Raw genomic sequence first — 26517 nt, 5'->3', positions numbered from 1 at the left:
CTGGGGACTGCTCCCTAACTGCCACTGGTTTCCTCTCTGGCGAGGGCGCCCAAGAGCCCAACTGCTCCCTAACCACCTCCGCTTTCCTCTCTGACGAGGGCACCCAGGAACCCAATGGGGACTGCTTCCTAGCTGCCACTGGTTTCCTCTCTGGCCAGGGTGCAGAACAGGGACTGAAGGGCCCTGTGCCCTCTGCTGACATAGATGCCTGGGGAGCCGAGAGCCAGGAGGGCAGGCCGGCTGCAGCTTGTCTCTGGGGGAGCTCCTTGCAGTTGGCCATGATCATCATCTTGGCAAGCGTGAGGCCTTCTACCGAGAAGGGCCTGCTTTGCTCCTCTGGACCTCCCTCGATGGCCAGCTCCTGGGTCTTGAGCCACCTCTGCTGCTCTCCCCTCTCCTTGGATTTGAAGCCAGGCATGTCCAGGGATATCTTCTCCTTCTTTCTGTGGACCTTGTCCTCCAGCAAGCCCCAGCCCTTCAGGCCATCCAGGGTGATCTCCCGGGCTTTGCTGATCACGACTTCCTCTGACTGCTTCTTCGTGGTGGTGAAAGGCAGCTCCATGGATGTCTTCTGGGTCCTCGTCTCCAGTACGTCCATCTCCTGGGTGCCCACGAACAACATGGGCTGGGGTGCCCCTTCCTGCTTCCTTCTCTCAGCCGCATCCCTTCTAGGACCTATCTCGGGCCCCAGGCCAAAATCAGCCCTCTCCGGGGTCATCTTGTACCGACTAGGTGAGGTCACAGCCTTCTGAGATGGGGTAGGGATGAACAAAGATTTCTTCCTTTGGAGAGTGGGGGACACGGCCTTTGGGGGAAGAGCCAGGGTGGGTGGGGACTTCTGAGACAGGGAAGGTAGGGCTGGAGGCTTCTGAGGACTAGCCAACATGGGTGGGGGCTTCCGAGATGGGGCAGGTATGGCTTGGGCCTTCCGAGAAACAGCCGAGGCAGCTGGGGGCTTCCGGGATGCACCATGAGCTGGTGGGGCCTTTGGGGAGGTGGTCGCTACAGGTGTCACCTTCCGAGACGGGCCCCGTGCTGCTGGGACCTTCTGAGGGGCACCAGGCGCAGTGGGGACCTTCTGAGGGGCACCAGGCGCAGTGGGGACCCTCCGGGATGGGCCAGGGGCAGCCGAGGTCTTCTGGGATGGGGCGCGCACTGCCGAGACCTTCTTGGACTGGTCGAGGATGAATGGAACCCTCGAAGAGGTGGCCCGGGTAGATGGGGACTTCTGGGAGCGTGATGGCCGCGGCCTCTGCCCGGCCTTTCCCTTGTGCTTCTGGCCAGAGGGCAAAGCATGAGGGAAGTAGAAGGCTGGAGGGTCAGGCGCGGGGCTGAAGGAGGAAGAAGACAAGGTGCTGGTATCCGGGTCCATCAGGTCTTCAACATCCTGCTGCCACAGGTAGGCGTCCAAGCAGTCATAGGAGCCCACCAGGGAATGCTCCTGGCTGTCCTCCGAGATGCACCGGACAGGGGTCTCCACTAAGCCTCCAAGGACTGTGCCCACCTCCGAGTCAGATGAGTGACCCTGGAGACGGGCCAAGAAACGGGAGGGATGATCAGGACCAGAGAAAGCTTGAGACCCAGGACCCAGGAGACCAGAGCCTCAGACCCTCCTCCTCCCTCAGACCCAGGATTCCAGACCACAGCTCCTCCTCCCTCAGACCTAGGTATCCAGGCCCCCAGTCCCTCCTCCCCACTCAGACCCAGGAGTCCAAACTCCCAGACCCTCCTTCCCACTCAGACCCAGGAGTCCAGACCGCAGCCCCTCCTCCCTCAGACCAAGAGTTGGGCCCCCAGTATATAGCTGCCTTGGAAGAGGACTGTGTGTGGTTGATGGTGTTGGAAATGATGCTGAAGATGGTACGGATGGTGATGCTGGGCTTCTCTGGATGGAAAGAAAGTAGTCTGAGTTTTCAGCCGAAGGGCCAGAACTTTGGGAATCCACACATGTGGGGGGTGTGCTCACCAGAAACCTGGATTTTTGTCTGAGATGTGTCCAAGTAGAGTTTTGGTTGGGACCTGTAGAACCACATGGCGTGACTGACGGCATCTGCACCGGGTCCTCAGCCTTCCCCTGCCTCCCCCCAGGAGCCAGACCCCCAGCCTACTTTTCTGTAGGTTTCTTCTTGGCTTGAGCATGCTCCGCACGTGACCAGATGAGAGGCACAGAATCGCCCACGGCCTGAGACTTGAATCTGCGCCTGAGGGTCTGACAGTGGGAGGAGGGAGGGGGGACAGTGAGGGAGCCCAGTACCCCTGCCCCGTCCCTCCACGGCCAAGCCTGCCCAGCATGCTCACCTTGGTCTTCTTCTGTCTCTGAGATGCCATCAGCTTGTAAGGAAATGTGGGCTTGGCAATCATGACTGCAGAGGAGGGAATGCTTTGAGTCAGGGTCCCGGACAGGGAGGACACAGGGAGACGCGCGGGGGGCTTGGCCAGGGAAGAAGGGGGAAGGTCAGACCACGCCTGGTGCAGAAGATGCTGAGAAGCAGGGGAGAGCCTGATGGACACTGAGCCTGCTCACCTGAACGTTTGGACTGGGGCTGGGCCTGCGGACAAGAAGGGGGACAGTGAGGAGGGGTGGCCTCCTCCTGGTTTCCACATCTCCCTTACCTACTCAGCCCAAGACTCCAGGACCCCAGCCCATCCCTCTCCCAGGACTCAGGGATCCTGTCCTCTGCTCCTGCAAACCCTGGAATCTAGGCCCCCAGCCTCCTCCTCCCTAAACCAGGAGTCCATCTCCCAGCCCCTCCTCCCTCAGACCCAGGAGTTGACACACAGCCCCTCCTCCCTCAGATCCAGGAGTGCAGCTCCCAGGCCCTCCTCTGTCATCCAGGCACCCAGCCTCATTTCTTAGGGTTCTGGGTTGCAGGCTGTTGGACTTGGTTCTGAGATCTAGAACCACGGCTGCCCCAGGGTGGGGGGCAGTGCCCACCTGGAGGCGCCAGGTGGAGGCAGGAGGTACCACATTGACCAGGTTCATGGTTGGTGTGCTCAGGGTCCTGGGGGCCCAGGTTGTGGCCGGCTTGTGGAGCAGGTTGATGAGACGGATCCAGCGGTCAAACAGGAAGCCAAGCTCATTATCAGGGGCGTCCAGCTCCAGGTAGTAGTAGCGGCCTGTCACCAGGCGTAGCTTCAGGCGCCAGGCAGACAGGTCATGCACGTAGAGGTGGGCCAGGTCCAGCGGGAGCATCCTGGGGGCGGAGGAGCAGGAGATGCCGATGGCAGAGCAGGAGATGGGACAGAGCAGGAGCAGATGGGGGGATGGAGGCACCCGATGAGGATCAGGTGGGAGCACTGCCTGGGGCCGCTGGGGGGGATGGAGGCACCTGGTGAGGACGAGGTTGGAGCACTCCTTGCCCTCTCCGCGCTCAGCGATCAGCAAGATGTCTGGCAGTACCAGGCCTGGCAGGGAGGCAGCCACACCCATGGTCAGACGGTTGGTTCTGTGGTGCACGTACACGGGGGCCCCTCGATTACTCACCTGGGGGTCCAGGGAGAGGGGCTGGAACCACTCCTCTTTCTCCAGCGGTCCTCCGGCACCCACAGCCCAAGCCCCTGGCCACCGGAGCCCGCCCCCACCCCTGCCATGCCTGCCTGGGTTCAAATCCCCCAGCCCAGGGGGGTTTCCAATCCCCTCCTGCCCCTCTCCGCCCCCAGGGTGCAGGAAGCTGGGGACCTGAAAAAAATTGCTCTCGAACATTGGCAGCGGACGGAGGGGCAGGTACTCGCCCTTCTGGAGCATCTTCTGCAGCTCGCCCAGAGTGGGGACCCATTTTGAGGGTCCCTGGAGTGGCTGCATGCGCTTGATGTTGCGAAACCGGTTCATGGTGGCGGGAGAAAAGGTGGGTCACCACAGATACATGGTCAGGGAGCCAGGCACCTGGGCACATGGCCAGCCCAGTGTCCCCCAGCTCACCCTTTGGGCCTCACAGGTGCGGGAGCTCAGCGGGTCCAGAAGGTGGAGCTTCCCCAGGGCTTGGCCATGGCCCTGCAGAGGGCGGGTGGTCAGCCCTGGCCTGGGGGAGGAGACTTCTGGTGGAGGGGCTTTGTGACCTCATCAGACACCTACGTGTAGGACTCTTGCTGCGAACTCTCGGCGGGGCACGGGATGGGTTCCTGTCTCCGGGATGTGGCTTAGGGCCTGTGGCTCAGAAGCCCCCAGTCCAGACCCAAACTAGTGAAAACACAGGACCCTTGCGGGGGGCCCCGGAGCCGGGGGGTGGGGAACTGCTCTCTTGGATATTGTAAATGGATAATTAACTAAAGAGTTTCTGACTCTTAAGAAGGGAGGCCCGAGTATAGCCCCAACTCACCACTGACCTTTCTCTAGACCTTGAGTAAGACTCATACCCACACTGGGCCTCGGTTTCCCCATTTGTAACCAGTTTGTGTCTGGGTTATAAAGAAAGGGAGGGACGTGTGCTTTGGAAGGAGCCAGACTTCTGGCAGAATCACAGTTGTCTCTCCCTAGCTATTTGACCTTGAACAACATCCAAACACCCCCTCCAGTCTGACCTTCCCTCACCAGTCAAGTGGGTCATGATGCCTCATTCAGGGGGTCGTGTAAGTAAAACCCCACACTTCAGGCACGGCCCAGAGCAGGCAGGCACTCAGTCAGCCGTGACTCCTGACTCCTTATGAGGGCTTATTTGGCGGGGGGAGGGGAAGGTGTCGACTGGTATTCTTTCACTCTAAAAAGTGTTTATTTATTTTATTTAAATATGTCATGCAAAAAACATGGTCATTGTGGAAATTCTGGATAATACAGACAGGCACAAATAAAAACAAGTCACTCAGAACTCCAGTCCACCTTCCACCCTGAGGGGACCCTGGACAAAATTTGGGTGTATTTTCTTCTAGGATTTTTTATTTTAAAGATTTTATTTGAGAGAGAGAGAGAGAGAGCACGAGAGTGGGGTGAGAGGCAGAGGGAGAAGCAGACTCCCCACTGAGCAGGGAGCCCAATGTACGGCCTCGATCCTGGGACTTTGGGATCATGACCCGGGCTGAAGGCAGATGCTTAATCGGGTAAGCCACCCCGGCACCCCTATTATTATTATTATTAAAGATTTTATTTATTTATTTGACAGACAGAGATCACAAGTAGGCAGAGAGGCAGGCAGAGAGAGAGGAGGAAGCAGGCTCCCCGCTGAGCAGAGAGCCCGATGCGGGGATCGATCCCAGGGCCCTGGGATCATGACCTGAGCCGAAGGCAGAGGCTTTAACCCACTGAGCCACCCAGGCGCCCCCTTATTATTATTTTTAAAGTAAAGTGTATGCCCACTGTATGGCTGGAACTCACAACCCCAAGATCTAGAGTCACACGCTCTACTGAGTCAGCCAGGTTCTAGGACTTTTAAAAACGTCTGTATATCCATCCATCCATCCCTCCATCCACCCATCCAAACATAAAATGCAAATCACGCCGTGGTTAGTAGCCTGCTTTCTCTGGTCTTAAAGCAGCCCCCAGAGCACCCCCTCGGAATGGCTGACGGACGGCACCCCATCAGACAGATGGGTGTAATTTATTAAACCATCCCTCACGGTTGGACATCTAGGTGGTTTCTGGTTTGCTGTTGTGAACATCGCCGTAACGAACAACATCAAACTTGCAGCTTTGTCACATACAAGTATTGTAGGGCACAGGACGGCCTTCTGGAGCCTTCCATTAAAGATTCATTGAGTGCCTACAAAGTGCAGTCTCGGACCTGCCCCTCAGTGCTCAGGGTCCCTGGGGACCAACTATCTCCCCTCTGCTGTCTTGCCCACTGAGGGTCCATGCCTCCCTCTACTCCACGGACCCCAGCGTCCAGCCCCCAACCCTCAGCCCTCAGAGAAATCACCTCCAAGTGGATGTGTATGACAAATTTAATTCCCCCTTCTCCGTCTTACAAAGGTTTCTCACATTTTTGTACAAAAACCCAGGCCTCCTTTCCCTTTCCCTCCCCACCCCAACCCAAAAAGTAATTGTTTAATAAATAATATATGCTCCTGCCCAGGCCCAGAGGGCTAGGGGATAGGGAAACCCTGCAGCCAGACTTAAGAGATTCAAGAATCTAGGACTCCAGTTCCCAGCCCCTTTGGACCCCAAGACTACCTGCCTCCCACCCACCCCCCCTTAAATAAATAAGTATAAATAAGGCACAGAAACCCCCCGACTCTGCCCAGGTCTCCTGGAGGGACCGTCTTGAATTAAGGAGAGAGAAGGAGGGGGTGTTTTCCTGCTGCCGTGCCCCCAGTCCCCAAATAAATAAATAAATAAGATGTGGCATCGAAGGACGTTGGTGGTTCCCGGTGGCGGGTCACAGCCGAGTCTTCAGCAGCAGCAAGCCCCGCACAGCCCAGTCAAGGGTCAGGTGCAGCCCCCCAAGAATAGCATGGGCTGCCCTGATGCCTCCCCAGGCGGAGGCTGGGGGCGCTAGTGGGGGAGCTGGTGGGTCCGGGGGCGCCTGGGGTAAGGCCAGGCGGGACATCTGTTGGGAGAGGACAGAGGGTTAGCAATAGGCCCAGGGTGCAGTGGGGGTTTTGAGAAGGGGTGTTTGGAGCCTCTACTAAATGGGGGAGGGGGCTGGGAAGTCCAGGCTGCCTGCTTCCGGAGCTTCTCTGGCCTGTGGCATAGGCTTTCTGGGCGGGCAGTTCTCAGCATGTTGGGTGCAGAAAATGAAAACTGGGGCCAAAAGGTGGGGGTGTCAGAGCCAAGTCCAGGGGCTTGGGGGACAGGTCTATAGAGTCAGGACTGGGATCCTGATGCTAGGCAAGGGCTGGGGGCTCAAGTCTGGAGTCGGGTCCAAGATCTTGGGGCTGGGGTCTTAGATGTGGGATCTCTCCAATCCAAGCTGAGAGACTCATGGGTGAGGGCTAGGCCCTCAGAAGTGGGACCTGAAATTTGGGGTCAGGCCCAGGAACTGGTATTTGAAGTTTTCTGAGCTCAGGGTCCTGGGTCTAGGATTTTAGCAGTCAAGTCTTAACGGCTCATGACCAGTGTCTGAGGTCTTAGGGACACAGAGCTCAAGGTTGGAGGCCTCAGGGTCTAGGCTCTTGAAGTCTAGAGATGGTAGACCCAGGGTCTCCAGGCTGCCTTTGGGTCAGGGTCTGGGGGGGTCTTGGGGCCACAGGATTTGAAGGTCTCAGAGCAGGTCTCAGAGCAGGCCCAGAATCTAGGGTTGGGTTTCAAGCGTAGGTGTCAGGCCTGGGGGCTGGGGGTCCTACCAGGAGCTGCAGCCGGCGCAGCAGGCGGTCCAGCCGGGCCTGCAGGGCACCAAGCTCGGGCTCCAGGGTCCGCAAGGAAGGGCCTCCAGCTCGGCGCAGCCACTGCACGTGGCGCAGGTAGGAGAACAGGTCCGCCCGCAGCCGTGTCAGCACACCTGGGAGCTAGGACATAGGGCATGGGGGGCATCAGGAACACATGCCACCAGCCTGCTCTGGCCCCCAGTCCCCTGCCCCCCTCCACACTCAGATCTCACCTATCCCCCCCACCCGCCCTTTCCCCTTCCCTTACCTGCAGGGCTCCCAGCGCCCCTGCACTCATGGCCAAGGTGGGAAGAGAGTCCAGGCTGTGGTCTCCGTCGGCTGGAAATTTGTCCCTCTGTGGGGGCAAAGAAGCCTTGAGGGGGACCCTGCCCAGCTCCAAGGGTCCCTCCATCCTCCAGATAGGCTCCAAACTCCTTCCCCCCCCCAGCCCCCCCCCTCCCGTTTCTGCCACCGTGGTAGCCCAGAAGCCCTCCCCACTCCTGGTCCTGGTCCCAGCCCGTCCCTTCCAGTCTCTCCTACCAGCTGGGCGGCAAGCTGCCTAGTGTCCGCCAGGAGGGAACGGGTCAGGAGGACGGCGCTGTCCAGCTCAGCCCGAGGGTCTGGGGAGGCCCGTGGGGGGCCAGGAGGCGGCCCGGGGGCAGCAGCTCTATCTGGCCACAGGCTCAGGGCGACCAGGACCAGGCAGCAAACACCTGGGGGCGGGAAGAAGCAGAGAGCTCAGACCGGACTGGTGGGTCTGAGGGAGGAGGGACTGGGGGTCCTGAGTCCCAGGGTGGAGCGCCCAGGGCAGGTCGCAGGGCTGGGGCGGGCTTCCCTCTCCCTCTCCGGCTCTGGCTGCCCCGCCCGTCGGAGCAGACGCGGCCCGGGGCGGGTAGACGGGCCGGGCGTCTCCCGTCCGCCCCCGGACGCCGGAATCTGGGCCCCGGGGCGGGGCATGAAGGGGGGAGGCACAGGCCAGAACCTGCCCCCTCCCCGGGCCTCGGAGCCCGAGCCGGACTGAGAGCAGAGGCAGGAGACCAGGACAGAAACCCGGAGGCCCAGACCCCTCCCCAGGGGGACATCCCCACCCCCTGGTGGACCGCGGAAGGCCGGGCCGCGGAGCCGGCGATGGCCGCGGAGCCGGCGATGCCCCCGGAGCACACCTGGGCGGAGAGAGGCAGAGGCGCGGGCGCAGCGGGGCCGCGGGAGGCGCAGAGGGACCCGGCGGCCGCGCGCGGCTCGGGGGCTCGGGCCCGCTGGCTCCTGGGCAGCCCATCCCCCAGCTGCCCCGCCCACCCCCGCGTCCGCCAGCCAATCAGCGCCCCCCGGGCCGCCCCGCTCCCGCATCACACCCCCAGCCCGCCCCCCGGCCCTCCCCGGCCGCCGTCTGTCCGTCGGTCCACATCTGTCTGGCTCTCCCGTTCCTGTCTGCACCACTGTCTCTCTCTCTCTCCTCCCCGTGGCTGGGGTCGGTGTTCTGGACTTGGCGCTCACCTCCTGGAGGCTCTCTGCCTCAGTTTCCCTCCCGGAACCTCTCTGTCGGAATTCCTGGGCGTCTGCGTCTCTCTGTCCCCGCTGACTCCCTGGGGTCCCCGGGCCCTCGGGGATCCCCTCCCGGCATCGGTCTCTGTCTGTCTGGGGTCTCCATCTCTCTGGCGCTGCCCTGTGCATCTCTCCGCGTCTCAGCTTCGTCCTCTCGTCTCTCTGCCCCCCTCGTCTCCCGGCCGCCTGCTTTCTCGGAATCTCCTTTCCTCTCCCATCTCTGCCCACCCCCCCATGGCTCCCTCACTCTCTGTCTCTTTCTACCCCATTCAGCTGCGCCTGTCTGCTCCCCACCCTCCTTGCCACTGGCCCTCCCTCCACCCTTCCTGTCCCCCCCACCCCATGAACTTGAACCAACTTACTGTTCATGTCCCCACAGGGCAGGGGTTCCCCAGGGCAGGGAGCAGGGAGCTGGGGGCCTTTAACCCTTCCCTGTCCGCTGCCGGGGGGAGCCCTGGGGGTCAGCTGGGCCTCGGCCTGGGGAGGGGAGGCATGTGCGTGTGAGCAGCGAGGGCCGTGGCAGTGAGGGAGTGTGTACGCCTGGGGGGTTATATAGGGGGCCAGGGCGGTTGGGCGGGGGGCAGGCGGCAGGGGAGGGCGGCCTGACACATCCTGACTCACCCTCCCTGCCTGCCTTTTCCATTCAGAGGGAGCCGGCTGCCTCGCAGGGCTCAGGCTGCCTTGCTCAGAGGAGGGCAAGGAAGGAAAAGTTGGAAAAGTTGAAGAGAGAAAGGGGGGGGTGGTCGGAGAGGGGCTGGTGAGGTCATTGGCGTCCCCTCCCTCCACCTCCTCCTCCGGGCCGCCACAGGGGCAGACACAGTGGCTCAAGAGCTGGGGCTGGGCTGCGGGGGGGTGGGGGTTTGCTGGGGGTCTGGGTTGGCTGGACCAGGACCATCAGAGAGGTAGGGAGGCTGGGGAGAGAGGGACGGGGAAAGCCGAGGATAGAGCCACAAGACGCAGCCCTGGGGAGATGGATGTGCAAGGCAGAGCCATTCAAAGGGACAGAGAGAGCGAGAGGGATGGAGAGTGTGAGACCCAAGCGAGGATACAGAGAATATGGGGACACTGAGGCAGAGGTGGAGTCTGAAAGGCAGAGATAGACAGTGACCCACAGAGAGATGCGGGACATCAAGCAGGTCCACTGCAGGAGCAGAGAGACCCACACAGAGACCCCAGGAGGAAAAGGGACAGCAAGTTGTGGGTTTAGAGAGAGGGGAGGCAGGCAGCAGGAGAAACACACCGGGGACAAAGTTGCAGAGGCCCCAAGAGACAGGCAGGGAGCCAGAGGCCCTCAGAGGAGGTGCTGGGCGCTGGGACAGAGAGGAGCAAGTCTCCGGGAGACAGGCAGGGACGTGAAGGTGGGGAGAGAAGCAGAGCTGAGGGAGAGAGAGAGAGAGAGAGCGCGAGCGAGCATGAGACACCCAGACGAGGTGCGATCTTGGGCCTCAGTTTCCTTATCTGTGAAATGGGGATAACAGAGAACCCATCCCCCTGCTGCCTCCTCCCCATGCCTGGTAAGGATGAGTTCACTCATGTAGAGGTGTAGGACACACAATCAGCTGTCAATAAACATGAAGCATTGCAGTTCTCTTCCTCGGTTTTTATTAACACATGCCCGGAGGCCCAGAGAAAGATGCAGCCTCCAGGAGGGCTGGGGATGGCAAGTGAGTGGGCAAGGTAATGAGGGTGACAGACACATAGAGAGAGTGGCTCAGCCAGGGAGTGGAGATGGGGACAGGGCAGAGATGGCAATGAGCGGAGGCACTGGAGCGGCGGAGTGGGGAGGATGGACAGGACAGCCCTGGGAGCATAGGCGCCCTGATGAGTGCTGGGGACAGAGGCAGAGCCAGTGAGGGACTGGGTCTAGAGCCCCATCCCCGAGAGCATCCCCCCTTCCCAGCGAAGGACAGGGTGGGAGTGAGAAGGCAAAACGACAAGGTCCCCCTGCAGGCCCCCTCCTGGCTCTCGGAACTGTGCTGAGCTGGTAGGGGGGCTCTGGGGATGAATGGCAGCTAGAGACTTCCCCTCCCATCCCCCACAATGTGGGGTGGGGGACGAGGGCTCACGTCCCCAGGGAGGTGAGGTCACAGCCCCCCATGGTGGGACATGACTTCATTGCCTCAGGTAAGAACTCTCTCTGCGGGTCTGTCATGGCCACCCCTTCCAGGGCCCCCCAGGGGCCCTCCCCAGCCCCTGCTCCCACAGGGACCCAGGCCTCTGACCACTGGGTCTCCGCCCCTCAGGGGGCCTATTTCCGGCTGAGTCAGTGTGGGGGGCCCGAGGCTGCGTCAGTGAGGGGAGAACTGACGTAGCCCCCCCCCAGACCGGCGGGGCCAGCCAAGGTGACTCAGGCCACCAGCCTGGGGGATGGACTGGCCTGAGGGGATAGGGACTGGGCCTGGGGCCAGTCTGAGAGCAACAATAGGGATCCTGCACTGGCAGCCCCTTCCACCTACTAGGAACCAGGAGTGCTACCCCAGACCCTCTTCTTCAACCCAGGATCCTGGGCCCCCAGCCCCCTCCGAACCAGATGGCAGGTGTCCAGGCCTTAAACCCTGGTTCCCAGGTGGAGAAAAAGGTGTTTCCATTCTGCCATTTGGAAAATGCTCTATGGGAAAGGTCAGGAGTCTGAGGCTGGGTCAGTGTACCTGGCTGGTGCCAGTCCCCCCCACCCCATCGTGCCTTGGCCTGCACCCTGAGGCTGTGGGGTCATCTTTCCCCTAATTCCAGCTTTCCTGGCTGCAGGAGGCTGAGGGAGATGGGGTGGGTAAGGCAGGTGGTCAGGGGGATTCCTCAGCATCCTGGGTCTTCCCCAGGGTGGGGAGGGGGGCGCCCGGGCTCCTCCTTTTGCAAGGAGAGCAAGAGGGCACAGGGTGCCCCCACTGACAGGCAGGATTGGGGAATCACAAAAAAGTGACGACACCGACACAAACACACAGAGGCTGTAACGCAGACACCCAGGGTGAGCAAAAGACCAAGTTGTGAAACAATAGGATATACAGATACAAGCAGCTTTAAGGAAACCAGCTCAGAGGCTCAGAGACAAGGACCAGGGAGACATAGTGCCAAAGGCTCTGCACAGAGGGTCCCGCATGTGAGGGAAGATGCCACTGGAATATGAGTAGGGAGCTGGGGGTCCTTGCTCCTGTGCTGGCCCTGGGTGAGGTAGGGCTGGCTGGTGTGAGGTCAGCAGGTCCGAGGCTGTGTGTGTCCGTCTGTCTATCCCTGGGGGGTCCTGTCTGGCCTCTGGGGGGTGACGGGGCAGGCAGGCCGCAGAAGCAACCCAAACCTGTCATTAGCGGTGAGGGCCGTGACGGCGGGGGCCCCCCCAGTCCCAAGCCGCGGTCCAGGGCCCAGCAGCCCCGCCCCCCACCCCCTCCTTGATCCCTGAGGAATCCCGAGAATTGCGAAGTGGGTCCAGATGATGTTGACACAGGAAATGGTCATCAGCTGCTGGCCTCAGCCCCACAACCCCTATGACCCCCCACCCCCGGCCCCCTGCTGAGCCCCCTCTAACCTGTGTCATCTCTGACGGAGGCAGCCCAGGGCCACTCAGCTCCCACCAGGATGTTTACAAGAGATGCACAGACCAGGAGTCAGCCCCACGGGGCTTCCTGAGAAATGGGGTCTGGACTCCTGGACAGCTGCCCTCAGACCTGGTCCCTGGCCTTCTGCCTCAGACCCGAGAGTCAGGCCCCCAGCCCCTCCTCCCTCTGACCCAGGAGTCCAGCCACCTCCTCCTTCAGACCCAGGAGTCTAGGCCCCCAGTCCCCTCCTCCCTCAGACCCTGGAGTCCAGACCTCCAGCCTCTCTTTCCTCAGCCCCAGGAATCTGGGCCCTCAGCCACCTCCTCCCTCGGACTTGGGTTTAGACCCCCAGCCCCTCCTCCCTCAGACCCTGGAGTCCAGGCCCCAAAGCCGCACTGCCCCAGGAGGCTCCCTCCTCACTGTACTGCAAAGCTGAGTGGAGGGTCACCTGAGAGAACTAGGGATCATGGTCCCAGCCCAGCCCTCCACTGGGCTCCTCCACCACTGAGGGGAGCCAAATGGGAAACTTGAGGACCTCTACATGGACCCTTTCCCCATTTGTGGGTGGAGAGACTGAGGCCTGAGGAGAAGGGTCTTCCTCCCCACGAGCCACACTCAGGGCCTGCACATCCTCATGGCCCTTACACATTCCCCATCCGTTCTCCACTGGGAGGCCTGGAGAGCCCTGGGAACAAGAGGACTCCCGAGCAAGTGCTCTGGCCTTTGGCCCAACCCCCATTTTCCCCTTGTCCTCCTGGGCCACCTGGTTGTTAGGGGGAGCCCTCCCTAACAATGGGGCTCAGTGAGCCTCAGGGCGCCTGCCCCTGGTTGCTGGGGGAAGACCCCTGGCAACGACATCTCGGGAGACTTAGGGCCACCTGGGGCTGCCTGCAGGCATCAGGTTACCAAGCAGAGGGATTCCCTGGCAGGAAGGTCTCCCAGGCCCCGTGGCTTGGGGTGCCCTGGTTGGCAGGCAGGAGGTGCCTTAGACCCCCACGTACTTTCTGCCCAGGTTGGCTGGCCCCCACCCCTGTGGGCCCTTCAACCTGGTTGCTAAGGAAGCCACTTCCTACCAACCAGGCATGACCAGGCCAGTGTGACCCCCCTTCCTCCTTCCCCACGGCTAAGGGGGCTCCCTAGCAACAGAACTTGGAACCTGGAAAGTGGGGTGGGCAGGTGGGCGGGGCCCCACTGGTTGCTGGGGTGATGGCCTTCAAGGTCTGTCCCCACAGAGGCCCCAAGGGTCTGGGGAGGCAACATGGTGGGCTCTGGGATCCCCGCTTTGAGCCTCTTCCTGCTGATGCAGGGCTCAGGTGAGGGGGCTGAAGGGAAGGTCAGAGAGGCGAGCACGGAGCCTCTTCAGCCTCCTTACAGCCCCTCTAACACTGACCCTTCTTCTCCGCAGACGGGAATGGGATCCAGGGATTCTTCTATCCATGGAGTGAGCAGTGGCTGAAACCCGGTCCCCCAAGGACAGGGAGCCCAGACTCCCGGGAGACTAGACTCCATGGGTCTAAAGGGAGAATGGGCTGGGGGCCTGATCCTGGGTCTGAGGGAGGAGGGGGCTGGGGTCTGGACTCCTGGTATTGAGGGAGGAAGGGCTGGGGGTCTGGACTCCTGGGTCTGAGGGAGGAGGGGCTGGGGGCCCGGACTCCTGGGTCTGAGGGAGGAGGGGGCTGCCAGCCTGGACTCCTGGGTGCTCCACAGAGTAAGCCCTCGGCAGGAGGCCAGGAGCTTGACTTTGAGGTCCTGGGGTTCTGGGGCCTTTGGGTCAGAATCTGTGACGTAGGTGCCCTTGTGATTGGTCCCAAGGCTGTGAGGGAGATGTATGGGACCGGGAGAGCTGTGGGGGCCAGGCGGCAATCGAGAACCCCAATCTGTGTCTGCGTCTCCGGTGCTGCTATCGTGATGGGGTCTGCTACCACCAGCGGCCAGATGGTGAGTGCCAGGAAGCCGGGTCCCCGGGGCCACTGAGACTCCTGGGTCTCAAACCTGCCTCCTTTGTGCAGAAACCATGCGGAGAAAGCACATGTGGGCGCTGGGCTGGACATGTGGAGGCCTCCTCTTCCTGATCTCCAGCATCTGCTTGTTCTGGCAAGTGGGGTTGGGGCTGAGGGTGGGCTCCCGCACCCCTGGAGGAGCGGGCAGATGGTCAAGTCTGAGTGTGACCCCCTCCCCATCAGGTGGGCCAAACGTCGAGATATGCTGCACCTTCCAGGGTTCTTAAAGGGCAAATGTGACCTGTCGAGGACCGTGTCTTTGTTATCCAAGGACAGGGGGCCTTCGAGCGAAAAGAAGACGTCCGCAGGCAGCATGCCAACCCCTGTTACTCCGGAGGGGAACGCGGAAGTGTCAGGGGCCACCGAAGGGGAAGGAACGACAGAAGGGGGTGAAGAAACAGAAGGGGCGGAGGACGAAGATTAGGGGCACCCCTGGGGGGGGCCCTCAATACAGATATAGCATATAGACGCGTGGTCTCTTTTCTAAGATCCATGGGAGCAGGAGGCACAGGAGCTCCGGGGCAGGGAGCGTGCATGCGTGTGTGTGTGTGCACAAGGGGACTGGGCTGTGATCATGGGGTTTCCGGGCTGAGTGGAGTCTGGAACCAGGGAGCGGTGGGTCGGTGGGGGGTGGCCTGCCGTTCCCCTGCAGGAGCACCACTGACAGATAGCCTTGGCTGCTGACCCTTGGGATCCTGCCTTGTCTGCCAGCACACCTCCCACCGATGCCCAAGCGTGGCAGGGCTCCCTGCGGGACACAGGCCACCCCCGGTGGACAACGTTACTCTCAGATTCTCCAGTGGCCGGGTGGAAATTCTCCAGAAAGCGCCTACGATACAAGACTTGTCCTGCCCAGCCCTCAGGCCTTCCTCAGGCGTACCCCGTACCAGGTCCCCTCTACAAGTACTTCCTTCCCGGGCACCTGGGTGGCTCAGCAGGTGCGGACTCTTGATTTCGGCTCTGGCCACGATCTCAGGGTCGTGGGCTCGAGCCCCCTGCCGGGCTTCTTGCTTGGCCGGGGTCTGCTGGAGACTCTTTCTCTCCCTCTCCCGCAGCCCCTCCCCCTCTAAAATAAATCTCTCTCTCTCTCTCTCTTTTTTAAGGTACTTCCTCCCAATAAATACCTGGCAAGTCTAATTTGTCCCTCTGTCTGCTTCTCAGAGGACCCCCATACCAACAGAGGGGTGTGGGCCGGCGGGGGGAGGTCTGGGTTCAAGGTCCTGGCACCACTCTCCCACCCCCCTCCATGAGAGGCTTGTGTGCAGGGGGCTCCAAGGTCCCTAAGGGCGTGGATAGCCCCTCTGTGGGTGTGGCCAGGCCCCAGTACTGTCCCTCTCCCAGACAGACACACGGCGCTAGGAGGCGAGCCATTTATCCGAGAGAGGATGGGGCAGACAAGCAGGCATCCTGGTGGCCCAGATGGTGGTGGGTGCAGCTGCACACGCAGTCCCGTCCTCACAGGTGGGGCCGTGGGGCTGTCTGCAGGAGGAAGAACAGGGTTAGTGGCTGTGCGGGACCTCTCCCAGGGACCACGTGTTCCCGGGGCTCACCACCAGCGGCCTGAGGGGCAAGGGAAGGGAGCCCTTTCTTGCTGCTCTGGCCCCTGGTACATTGACTCACACTCCTGCTTGGTCGCTCCATCTCTCCACCGCCAACCTGGGCCGGCATACTTGCCTCCCTGGGGGCCAGCGGCACAAGCTGGGGAATGAGAGACAGGAAAGTCGGCGAGGACAGACGAAGACATGTAGAGGGGATGAGAGACAGAGACACAGAGAGACACAGGAGACCCAGACAGACAGACACAGAGAAAGAAAACACAACCTGGCAGTGGCTGCTGCTGGTGGCTCTGTCAACTCCATTCATTTTGGTCTCAGAGGGAGGAGGGAGGGACCCGGGCCAGAAGCTCCAGGTCCCTGTGTTAAAATTCAAGTTTTCTGGGGTGCCTGGGAGGTTCAGTTGGCTAAGCAACTGCCCTGGGCTCAGGTCCTGATCTTGGAGTCCCGCATTGGGCTCCCCGGTCAGCGGGGAGCCTGCTTCTCCCGCTAACCCTCCCCCACCTCAGGCTATTTTCTTTCAAATAAATTCTTTAAAAAAAAATTCAAGTTCTCTGGCCCTCGAGTGCTGGAAGCCCTTGACTCCGCCCACTGAGGAGTCCCGTGTGGGAACAAACGGGCCCGTCTTCCTTCGAAGAGGGTCCCACACACCAGTTGGCTTGGCCCACGTTTCTGGCAGGTGGTTCCAGCAGATCTGCCCAGCTGTGTTAGACTTCTGGGCAAGGTAAAGGACTCTCACTGCTGGCAGGTGGTTCTACACCTCTCGGCCTGATTTTTGTGGGAGAATGCATCTCGTCTTAAACCCATCTCCTCCTCTGAGCTGCAGAGCACGGCAGAGGATGGGAGGGACTATTCTGCTTTCACAAAGAAGCACATTCAGGATCCATAGGAGAACAGCTCAATTCTTCACCTACAGAGGTCTGAGCACATCAGGATTTAAGTTTTTTAGGGAACTCCCGTTTGAGAAACTGGGTCAGTCACTCATCCGTTGTTGACGCTGTTCCTCCTCTCGGTTCATCCACGGGTCAACCCAACCATTCTTTCATCTATCGTCCCATCTACGTGCCCGAACCACCCACTCACCAGTTCTGATGAATTGTACCCATTCCTCAGTCTAACCATATCCATCCACCCACCAACTGAACATCCATCCCTCTATCCACCCATCCATTCACCAGTCCGTCCAGCCATCCGACAGCCAATCCATCCACTAGTCAAACAACCCATCCGTCCGTCCGCGCATCCACACACCAACCCAATCACCCTTCTCTGAGTTCCTGAGCTTACTGCTTGCGGGGCGATGCTAAGAATGAAGGCACCGGAGACCCAGGCCTTACCAGCGGGATGCTCCCTGTCCGGCGGGAGAGACAAAACCAGCACACAGACCCCACAAGACACATAACAAGCAATAACGGGGTAACTCAGACACTGTGAAGACCCAGAGAAAGGCAGAGAGTTGAGTTGGAGCTTAATGGCACATGGGACATTTTCCATGTGGAGTACAGATAGCAAGGGCACTCCTGCTGTAGGGGGAGACGACAAACAGAGGCCAACTGACTTCAGACAGCCTGGCTGTCCGTGGACTGAGGGATGGCGTCATAACCCAAAGAAGGAAGGAGATGTGGGGCTGAAACCTGTTGGGGCCCAGGGAGTGGCAGGGGTTTCAATCAGAGGGCAACAGGGAGCCACAGCAGAAATTTGAGCAAAGGAGTACAAGCTGGAGAGTGTGTGTTTAGGAAAGAGGAGAGAAAACAGAGGAGAGAGAAAAGGAAAGGGATGAGCAGTGGCTCCTTTCCGGGGTCTCACACTCCTGGTGTTCTGCTCTTTCCCTCACTCTTAGAAGAATCCTAGCTGTGTGCCCTCGGACAAGAGATGGTACCTTTCTGGGCCTCGGTGTCCTCCCCCGGGATGGGGATGGTACTGGCGGTGGCCCCTGAAACTCAGTTACAGTGAGAGGATTAAAAGGGACCTGGTGCCCCTGGGGGCTGGAGTGTAGAGCAGGGTCTCTAAGTGGGGGGCAAGGCAGTAGTGACTCTCTAGGCCTCAAATGGGGGGCAAGGTCTCTCTGTCTCTTCCAAATCTGCACTCATGCCTGCAGTCCAAGGCTCCAGCCTCTGGGCCCTCCTACTCTCCTCTTGATCTGGTCCTTTGTTTTCCCCTCCCTGTTGTCGGTCTCCCTCCCTATCTCTCCATTTCTCCTCTATTTCCACCCCATCTCCTTCCCCCTCTCCCTCCGTCTCTCCAGCTCTCCCCCTCTCTTGCTGTCTCTCCAGCTCTCTCCCACTCCATCTCTCCCCACTGTCCATCTCCCCCCTCCCCCCGTCTGTCCATCTCTGGCCTGTCTCTCCATCTCTCCCTCTGTCTCTCCATCGCTCTCCCTTTCTCCAGCTCTTCCCCTATCTCCCCCAACCCCGTGTCTCCAGCTCTCCCCCTGTCTCTCCAGCTCTCCTCCCCTATCTGTCCAGCTCTCCCCCCTGCCTCTCTCTCCTCCCGTTTCTCCAGCTCCTCTCCGGTCTCTTTATCTCCCCCGAACTCCGAGTCTCCAGCTCTCCCCCGCCCCCCCCACCTCTCCAGCTCTCTCCAGCTCTTCCTGCCGCCCCACTCGCTGCCCCACCCCTCACCTCGGGTTCACTCGGTGCCCGCGCCCGCCGCCCCCGGCCCGGCCTCGAGCGTAGCGAGCTGCAGGCGCACGCGGCGGGAGCCGGCGGCGGTCGGCGGGGGCGCGCGGGCGGCACGGCGCGTTCCCAGAGAGCCGGGCGCGGCGCGCGGGCCGGAGGAGGAGGCCGGCGCTGACCAGCGGCGGGAGAGCTTGCGCGCCAGGCGGGCGAGCGCCGAGGGCCGCAGGCCGTAGTCGCGCTCGAGCTCCTGGCGCGAGATCTCGATGTTGCCGGTGTACCAGAGGATCCAGCCGAGCAGGCTCAGGAAGACGAGCAGCGCGCCCGAGTAGATGAGCAGGTCGCCGAAGTCGCGGCCGCGCACCTGCAGCTGCGCGAACACGCCGGTCAGCAGCGCCGCCATGCCCGCCACGTCCAGCGCCACCGCCAGCAGCAGCGCCATCCGGCAGCGGCCCAGGCCGGACGCAGGCCCCTGCGCGCCGGCCGGCGGGGACGGTGCCCCCGGCGGGGGCCCCTGCGGGACGCCCACCGCTGGCGCCGCTGCCATGGCCCTGCTGCGCCGCGCTGGCTCCCCCAGAGAGCTTTCCGGGGTGCGGCCCGGCCCGGGGCGGGGTCAGGGGACGGCGCCAGGTGTGCCCGGCGCCCTCCTGGTCACCTGAGCTGGCTGGGGTGCACACGGGCCCGACTCGGGGGGTGCCCCGGCCCTGGTTTCTGGGCACGCCCTGGCCCTCAGAGGCCTTGAAGGGGGCAGCCGGGCTCCCGGATAAGGGTGGGAGGGGCCTTACGCACCCCAAGGAGCGCGAAGGAACACATTCAAAATTCAGGGTGTCCTAATGGAGGCAGCGTCGGGTGCTGCGGGAGCCCGCACGTTGCTTCTCTTCAGCGCCTGCCTGCGGGGCCCTCTGCGCCCCAGGCCCCGCGGTGGGGACAGGTGGGGTCAAAAAACAAGGACCAGACAAGACGCCTGGACCCGGAGCCCCGGGACGCCGGAGTTAGCGGGCAGGGCGCCCTAATGGAGGAAACACGGGGCTCTCGGGAGCTGAGATTTCTCTCTCTCATTGCCGGTCCCCTGGGGCGGCCCGTGCGCCCCTGGGAGGTGATGGAACTCCCGGCCCTGAGCGCACCCCCGTCGGGCCTGGGGGCGATGGTGCGGGCAGCGGGGTGGGCCCCCAGGCTTCTCCCAATGCCTCTGGACGGCCGGGATTCCCTAGGGGCGAAGCCCCCGAACACGGAGGGGGACCTCATGGAGTTCCCGGACACAGTCCCAGGTCCAGCTGCACTCGCGGGGGCGACAGAGGCCATGGCCGTTCCGTTTGGTGAGCTCGGGTTTCCGGAGTCCCCCCGAGCGCCCAGCCCCTTGCTGTTGAGGCCGAGGACCCGGGGTACATCAGGCGGGGCTCCTGGCCCTGAAGAGGGCCGTGGCAACAGAAAACAAGAGAGTTTAAGGGGTGCGACTGCGGGCAGACTGGGGGTAGAGGGGACGGGGCAGAGGCCAACAGATGCGGCCCCCCAAGGAACCAAGAGCTTTTAATGCAAATCCCTCCCCCTCCAAACGACTCGCCCTCGGGGGGAACCGACGCCCTCCTGGGGCGGAGGGGTGGTCAGTCCGCTAGAAGATTACGTCCAGTTTCTCTCCAGACTAAAGCGTTTGAGATCGTCCTGAGGAGGGCGACCCCAATCTACCCGCATCAGCCACAGATTTCCGAACGTGGCCCGAAGGAAAACGAGTGTTTCCGAACAGACCCGGGAGGGCGTCTCCGAAGGGTTCCGAAATGCCCGAGCGGGCCTCTGTGCATTCGTCGGGAATAGCCGAGAGCTCGCGAAGAAGACCGGAAGCATCCGGAGACCCTGGAGCTGGCCTTAAGTCACGCATCCGCACGTTCAGACGTAAAACAAATACTTATTGAGCATCTATACAGTGCCAAGCGCTGGTGAGCAACCCTGGAGAGAAACCCCTTCGGAAAGGGACTTAGGGTCCCTCGAACTGGACCTACTCGGAAATCCAGCGGGCCACTTCCGAAAACACACGAAGGGCCCTCGAAAGGGGGTGCTCCGCCTCCGAGGACACGCCCTGGGGTCACTAGCCGAACAGTTCCGAAGGCCTCCGAGCGGTTGGCGACCGGCTGGCGGAAGCAGCCGAACGTTACCGAGCCGGCTCGCAGGCGGACGGAAGGAGGCGGGGACAGGCGAGTCCTTGACGTGCCCACACAGGAAGCGGAAATGCGTGTGGCTATTAAAGTCGTCGTCCCGCCTCCTGCTTGTCTCTTTCCGTCTCCGGCTGCGCTAGCGAGAGGAGGTGAGCGCGCGGCTCTCTGTCGACCGCGTGGTCGTCTCGTTTGCCCGAGGCCCGGGGCCTCTGGCTTTGTCTGGCGTCTGTCGCCGCGCCCCTCGTGTCCTTGGCCGCCCCCCGACCCCGCCGCGCGCTGCGGGGACCCCCGCCGGCGCGGCTTCCAGTCACGCCCCTGCCCCTGCCGCGCGCCCTGACAGCCGCCCCGCCGCTCCTCCCGCAGCCGCCGCCGCCATGTCGGCCCACCTGCAGTGGATGGTCGTGCGGAACTGCTCCAGCTTCCTGATCAAGAGGAACAAGCAGACCTACAGCACTGTGAGTGGGGCCCGCGCGCCGGCCCCGGGGGATGCGCGCCCGCCCCGCCCGCCGCGGTCGCCGGGCCGCTTCCCCGCCTCACGGCCCCGCCGCGCCCTCCCCCGCAGGAGCCCAACAACCTGAAAGCCCGCAACTCGTTCCGCTACAACGGGCTGATTCACCGCAAGACCGTGGGCGTGGAGCCGGCGGCCGACGGCAAGGGCGTGGTGGTGGTCCTGAAGCGCAGAGCCGGTGAGCACCTGCGGCCCCGCTCGGTCCCGCCCGGCCCCGGGCCGCACACGGGGCGGCGGAGGGGCCGGGGTGCAGCATCAGCCCGGGGAGCCCTTGCGCCGGCTCAGGTGCAGGCAGCCGTCCCCGTCCGGCCGTGGGGGTCGTCCCGGCTCCCACTGGTAAGGACGGTGGCGCCGGCCGTGGGCAGGTGGACCCCGGCCCGCTGTGTGCGTCCAGGAGCGCCCCGGCCGTCCGGCCCACTGGACGGGCTCCTGCTGTCTGAGAGGCCGCGCGGACCCGGGAGCTCCGGAGGCAGCTCCGGCTGAGTGTGGGTGCGCGGCCCCAGGGCCTTTGTCCTCTGCTGGGGGTCGTCCTGGTCCCCGTTCGGGTGTGGAGCGCAGCCTCCGCTGCGTGGCGGGTGGGTGACCTGCTGGCTCTGGATGGACTCCTGCCCGCCCCCTGGGGGTTACCTTCCCTGTCAGCTCGGCAGCGAGCTCTCAGGGTTCTGCTCCGGGAGCCCGTCGTGCGGCTCTGGCCCTGAAAGCTCGCTCGCCTGTCGGGGTGGCCTCCCCTGGGCTGCCGGGAGCCAGACCGACGAGTCCTTGGTCGGGGGTTGGAAGTCACTGGTACGGGGACGGGTCCTTGCTTTGGGTGCGCTCTTCCTCCTCTGCCGTCCGGGGGTCCAGGACGCGCCAGGACCCGCAGATGGGGCGTACTTCACATCCTGAGTGAGGCCTGCAGCTTTGCGCACGAGGTGGGGTGCTTTCGTCCACGTGAGCCCTGCTGCGGACTGCTTGCCGCAGGGCTCTCCCTCTCCCTGGCCTTAGCGCACTCCTGGCTCTCCAGCACCCAGGCCAGGCCTCCGGCTCCGTCAGGTCCCTGCTCCAGGCGGGCCCGCTTGGGCCCTGGAGGGTGGGCGGGAAGAGGCCAGCGCTGCAGGCCCCCGGGCAGCAAGTGGGCCCACGGCCCGCGCTGGAGTGGGGCCGGCAGTGCCTCTGACCTTGCACGAGAGCCCTCCCTCTGTTGCTCCCGCTTTGCTCCCTGGGAAGCGGCGAGAGTCTCACGGCAGGGACACAGGACAGGACCCACCTCAGAGGCAAGGCTGGGCGTGGGTGCGGCCGGCTGCAGAGAGGGGCCTGCCCAGGCTCACCGCGCTGGGCCGAGAGCGCACGGTCACACTCACCCTTGGACCCCTGCCGCCATCCCCTGCCCCCACCCCAGGCCAGCGGAAACCTGCCACCTCCTACGTGCGGACCACCATCAACAAGAACGCCAGGGCCACCCTCAGCAGTGTCCGGCACATGATCCGAAAGAACAAGTACCGCCCAGATCTGCGCATGGTGAGTGGGGGCCGGCTGAGGGCGGCTTGCGAGGAGGGCGTCTGCTGACGGCCGCACCCACGCTCGGGAACGGGGCGGCGCGCTGAGCCTTCTCCCTGTCCCCAGGCGGCCATTCGCAGAGCCAGTGCCATCCTGCGTAGCCAGAAGCCTGTGATGGTGAAGAGGAAGCGGGCCCGTCCCACCAAGAGCTCCTGAGCCCCTGCCCCACCTCCAGAGCAATAAAGCAGTTGGCCTCCTCACCTGGGCCTCCCTCTGTGCTGCCCTGGCCTTGCCCCGCGTGTGTGTGCCTGCATGTCCCCGTGTGCCCCCCACGTGCAGCTCCCGGTCAGGGCCGCTCTGTCCCAGCATTCTGGGGATGGGGCACGGTCTGAGTCCTTGCATTAGGGGTGACTCGTGCACACCTGTGTGCGTGTCAGCAGGACGCCTCTGTTACGGTCCTCACGATCCCAGGCCCTTGGTGGACACGTGACCGCTTCAAGAAAGACCACTGAGAGCCCATACCTAATAAGGGCTGGGCATCCTGGCCAAGGGTCTGTGCCGTGGGGCCTGTGCCTGTGAAAGGATGTGCTGTGTGGGGGGCTTCGTCCTCTGGGATTGGGCTGTGGACCTGGCTGGGGGAGGGGGGCGTGGCCTGGAGATGGACAGAAGCAGGAAGCAGGTCGGGGTTGCTTCCTTCCAGGATTGAGAACCAGGTCCCGCAGGAGAGGGGCGGACAGCTGTGGGGCAGGAGTGTACCACGCTCCCGGTGTGAACTGGGAGCCGCTGGTCTTGGGCACAGGAGCAGGTCTAGAGTCCTCACAGGTCCAGGCTGTTAAAACGGCCTGTTCCTGGGTAGGAACCTGGGCGTCACCTGTTTGTGTCCTGCTGGACAGAGTGTGAGTGCCCCGTCCCTCCTGGCTTCGTCTCCTGTGTGCCCAGCCCTCCCCAGTGCCTCCAGGACCCCAGAGCAGTGCTGCTTTGGCCACTCCTCAGTGGTGCCCCTTCCCCCCCACACACACACACCCCATCTACCCCAGACGACCCTTGTCTGCCATCCTTGGGGGCTAGAATAGGTTCTCTGGGTTTCCTGCTCTCTCACCCCTTACCTACCTCCCTTCTGGTGTTAAAACTGGTAATGGCTCAGGGGTCATACCTCTCCACCAAGGACACTACTTGTGTGGCTCTGGGCATGGACCAGGACTTCTCTGTGCCTCTTGGCAGAAGTCCGTGGGTTAAAGGAAGCAAAGAGCTGAGCAGGGGCTGCACATGGCAAGTGCCTGGTAGACCGAGTGCTGTCTTCTAGGAGGTACACCGGTGCATGCGGTCACACGTGCCTATGCACGCCTACGTACTTCGACAGTCTCATCCCAGATATCCCACATGCCCCACTTGACAGACGAAGTCACTGAGGCTCCTGTGGGCAAAGATTCTCCACTGTCCCTGCTTTGGCCCGTTTGCCTGCATACCTGCCACGTGCCAGCCAGCGTTCGGCGGATGACGGATCCGGCTTTGAAAAGACGCCTCCCTGGTCCGTACCGTTCTGGAGACCATGTCCTGAGACAGCGCCCCTGCTCTGTGTCCCCACACCAGATTTCTGTGGCCAAAGGCATCTGCCTCCACAGGCCCTGTTTTGGGACAAGACCCCTGCCTCCAGGGGCTGCCCTTGCTTGCCCGGACACGGAGGAGGCCCTGCCTCCCAGCTTTCCTCCGTCCTCAGATGGGAACCTGACCTTTTTCTGATAGAAACCTGTCTTGCCTGGACTCGTGGAGTAGCCGCCACTCTTGCCCCACTTGGGTCTGTTCTTGACCCAGATGGAGAGGCAGCCTTTTGGAACTAAGTCAAGTGGCTCTAGGCCTGCTGAGAACCCTCCCAAGGTTCTCTCTGCGAATGAGAAGCTGCCTAAGCTGGCCTCCACCCTACCAGGTGGTGAGCCTCAGAGCATCTGTACTTGCTGTTCCTCCCCCTGGAAGGTGCTTCCCACCTGCTCAATGTCACCTAAACCTGAGTTCTTTCCTGACCTGGCCATTAGAAGTTGTAGCTTTCCCTCCAGCTTGGGGTTATTTTTGTCCGTAGCACTGATGGCCGTCTAATGCTCGTGCCCCGTGCTGGTGAGCCACAGCGGGGTCCACAGCGGGGTCCAGGGCCCCAGCGTTTGGACGGTGCTCGGTAGGTACTGGTCATTGAAGTGTGTGAGGCTCATAGCTGTGAGCCCTCTGCTCATCCCCGTCCTGGTGCTGTCTGTCTGCCCCGGAGTCCTCAGTCCACGTAGAGTCCTGCTAGCTGCTGGCATCTTCAGTAGAAGTACTTGAATCCTCCCTCATGTGGCCTCTCCTGACCTCAGTGTCTGCGACATGGGCTTGGGCTGGGGAGGCAGCACCAGGCATCTGGATGCCACTGGCCTGCTAGAACCAGGAGAAGGGTGGGTGGAGGGAGCAGTTCACCGAGTCCCCAGTGCTTGCGGACTCAAATGCGTGGTGTCCTCTCCCCAGGCCTCAGCTTCCCGTCTCTCCAAGTTCTCCAAGAGAACCTGTTGAGGTGCGACTGGCATGGGGCTATCTATCCGAAGCTTTTTCTCACAAGTGACTGTGTGTTCATGTGGAAATTGGAAAACAGCTAGGGTAAAGGTGAGATAAAAAGTAAACCTCGGGGCATCTGGGTGGCATGAAATAGAGCCCTGTGTGGGGCTCTGCTCCGCATGAAGCCTGCTTCGATTCTCTCGCCACCCCTACCCCGGCCCCTCCAGCTGCACACTCAAAAAAAGAAAAAAAACCCTCAAATACCCAGACACATCACAGTAATAATGCTGAAAGACAAGGGGAAAATCTGGAAAGCAACAAGAGAAAGATGACTCACAGCAAGGGAACCCCAAGACGAACACTGACTCCCCAGCTGACACAGAGGAGTCAGGAGACAATGAGGGGACTGGTACGGAGTGACCACCCCACCCCCTCAGCCTGCCGCCCACCTCCCCCATCGGGACTAGTGACTCAGAGTGGCCAAGGCAGTGGGGGTGCCTTGTCGGGGCAGCCTTACCAGCCCCCAGCTCTGGGCATTTGGGTGGGTCACCTAGTGCCTTGATGCCTCAGTTTCCACAGGTGTGAGATAGGATCATTTCAAGGGCTCCTTGAAGCAGACCCTGGTTTTGTTTGCTGTTTGCCTCCAGAGCTAGCCCTGGGAATATTTGCAGAATTGAGTGTAGGGCACACCCATGGCAGCTCCCACGGCGTCACTCAGAAAGCTGGGGATTTGGGGCTGAGACGTGCTGTGTTCACGGCGGGGGCTGGCCTGGATTCTCCTTCCACCTGCTCCAGCTCAGGAGATCCGCTGGGGCTCTCTGCGTGTCGCAGCTGGCTTGCATTTCACTGGCCGTGCAAGCCAGGGCAAACAGCTCAACTTCTCTGTGCCCTTGTTCCCTCATCGGTGACTGCGCACAGCCACCGCCCCTGCTTCCTGAGCCCTGCAAGATGGCCGTGTGGGAGAAGCTTAGGGAAAGGCCCGCGTGGTGTTCTCATGAATCTTCACAGGAATGAATGTTTACCATTAGAAGTTATTTTGACCGGATGGACTCAAACCACCTGAGACGTCTTTCCGGATCTGTAACTCTTTGCCCGCAAGCAAAATGATGCTCGGGGGTTTTCCAGAGTGCTTTGAACACCTGTGCTAAATCCACACACCCCAACAGCCCGGGGCTCTGAGCTTGCGTGTGCGGCCCCGGCCTCTGTGTGTGTGTGTGTGTGTGAGTCTTCCGTTTGGAGAATGGCATGCGTATGAGGTTTAGAGATGTGCAAATGGAGAGTATCCAGGAGGAGAAGGGCCTCACGGTCCCAGCTCCCAGTTCTGCAACCTGTTTTATCTTTTTGGGAAACTTTTCATAAATACGGGGTTCGAGCAGCCCACTGAGTCCACCCCACCTGT

General features: G+C 61.9%; 5 protein-coding genes across 6 annotated transcripts in view; 2 read left to right on the top strand and 3 right to left on the bottom strand.

Moving 5' to 3' along the window:
* Nucleotides 1-3915, bottom strand: part of FAM71E2 (family with sequence similarity 71 member E2) — a 6686-nt gene extending 2771 nt beyond the window's left edge. The window contains exons 1-9 of the mRNA XM_032848721.1: nucleotides 3680-3915; nucleotides 3330-3484; nucleotides 2936-3194; nucleotides 2525-2549; nucleotides 2299-2363; nucleotides 2109-2209; nucleotides 1967-2019; nucleotides 1809-1885; nucleotides 190-1525 (exon numbers count right to left, since the gene is read on the bottom strand). Coding sequence (XP_032704612.1) covers nucleotides 190-1525; nucleotides 1809-1885; nucleotides 1967-2019; nucleotides 2109-2209; nucleotides 2299-2363; nucleotides 2525-2549; nucleotides 2936-3194; nucleotides 3330-3484; nucleotides 3680-3829 — 2221 coding nt within the window. The 5' untranslated portion in view covers nucleotides 3830-3915. The remainder of the gene's footprint in view (nucleotides 1-189; nucleotides 1526-1808; nucleotides 1886-1966; nucleotides 2020-2108; nucleotides 2210-2298; nucleotides 2364-2524; nucleotides 2550-2935; nucleotides 3195-3329; nucleotides 3485-3679) is intronic.
* Nucleotides 3916-6139: 2224 nt separating this feature from the next.
* Nucleotides 6140-9160, bottom strand: IL11 (interleukin 11). Its single transcript, XM_032848702.1, has 5 exons — nucleotides 9138-9160; nucleotides 7774-7946; nucleotides 7502-7588; nucleotides 7213-7374; nucleotides 6140-6476 (listed from the first exon to the last, which is right to left on the bottom strand). Exons 1-5 carry the CDS (start codon nucleotides 9142-9144, stop codon nucleotides 6306-6308), a joined length of 600 nt encoding a protein of 199 aa, XP_032704593.1. The 5' UTR covers nucleotides 9145-9160; the 3' UTR covers nucleotides 6140-6305.
* A 4364-nt stretch (nucleotides 9161-13524) lies between these two features.
* On the top strand, nucleotides 13525-14768 carry TMEM190 (transmembrane protein 190). Its single transcript, XM_032848704.1, has 5 exons — nucleotides 13525-13615; nucleotides 13708-13743; nucleotides 14115-14240; nucleotides 14312-14396; nucleotides 14486-14768. The coding sequence occupies exons 1-5, from the start codon at nucleotides 13561-13563 to the stop codon at nucleotides 14724-14726; spliced, it is 543 nt and encodes a 180-aa protein (XP_032704595.1). The 5' UTR covers nucleotides 13525-13560; the 3' UTR covers nucleotides 14727-14768.
* An 890-nt stretch (nucleotides 14769-15658) lies between these two features.
* Nucleotides 15659-19769, bottom strand: TMEM238 (transmembrane protein 238). 2 transcript variants are annotated; one of them, XM_032848707.1, is made up of 2 exons: nucleotides 18477-19767; nucleotides 15659-15781 (listed from the first exon to the last, which is right to left on the bottom strand). In XM_032848707.1, the coding sequence occupies exon 1, from the start codon at nucleotides 19015-19017 to the stop codon at nucleotides 18484-18486; it is 534 nt and encodes a 177-aa protein (XP_032704598.1). In that variant the 5' UTR covers nucleotides 19018-19767; the 3' UTR covers nucleotides 15659-15781; nucleotides 18477-18483. The 2 variants fall into 2 exon arrangements, with proteins under 2 accessions (XP_032704598.1, XP_032704599.1); XM_032848708.1 differs by lacking the exon at nucleotides 15659-15781 and adding an exon at nucleotides 15944-16000 and having other exon boundaries at nucleotides 18477-19769.
* A 925-nt stretch (nucleotides 19770-20694) lies between these two features.
* Nucleotides 20695-22876, top strand: RPL28 (ribosomal protein L28). Its single transcript, XM_032848709.1, has 5 exons — nucleotides 20695-20766; nucleotides 20981-21072; nucleotides 21180-21303; nucleotides 22504-22622; nucleotides 22728-22876. Exons 2-5 carry the CDS (start codon nucleotides 20992-20994, stop codon nucleotides 22815-22817), a joined length of 414 nt encoding a protein of 137 aa, XP_032704600.1. The 5' UTR covers nucleotides 20695-20766; nucleotides 20981-20991; the 3' UTR covers nucleotides 22818-22876.
* The last annotated feature ends 3641 nt before the right edge of the window (nucleotides 22877-26517 follow it).

This window comes from Lontra canadensis, unplaced genomic scaffold, assembly GCF_010015895.1.
Source record: "Lontra canadensis isolate GAN:19392208 unplaced genomic scaffold, GSC_riverotter_1.0 scaffold206, whole genome shotgun sequence".
NCBI classification, from domain to species: Eukaryota; Metazoa; Chordata; class Mammalia; order Carnivora; family Mustelidae; genus Lontra; species Lontra canadensis.
This window is presented reverse-complemented; position numbering and strand designations above follow the sequence as displayed.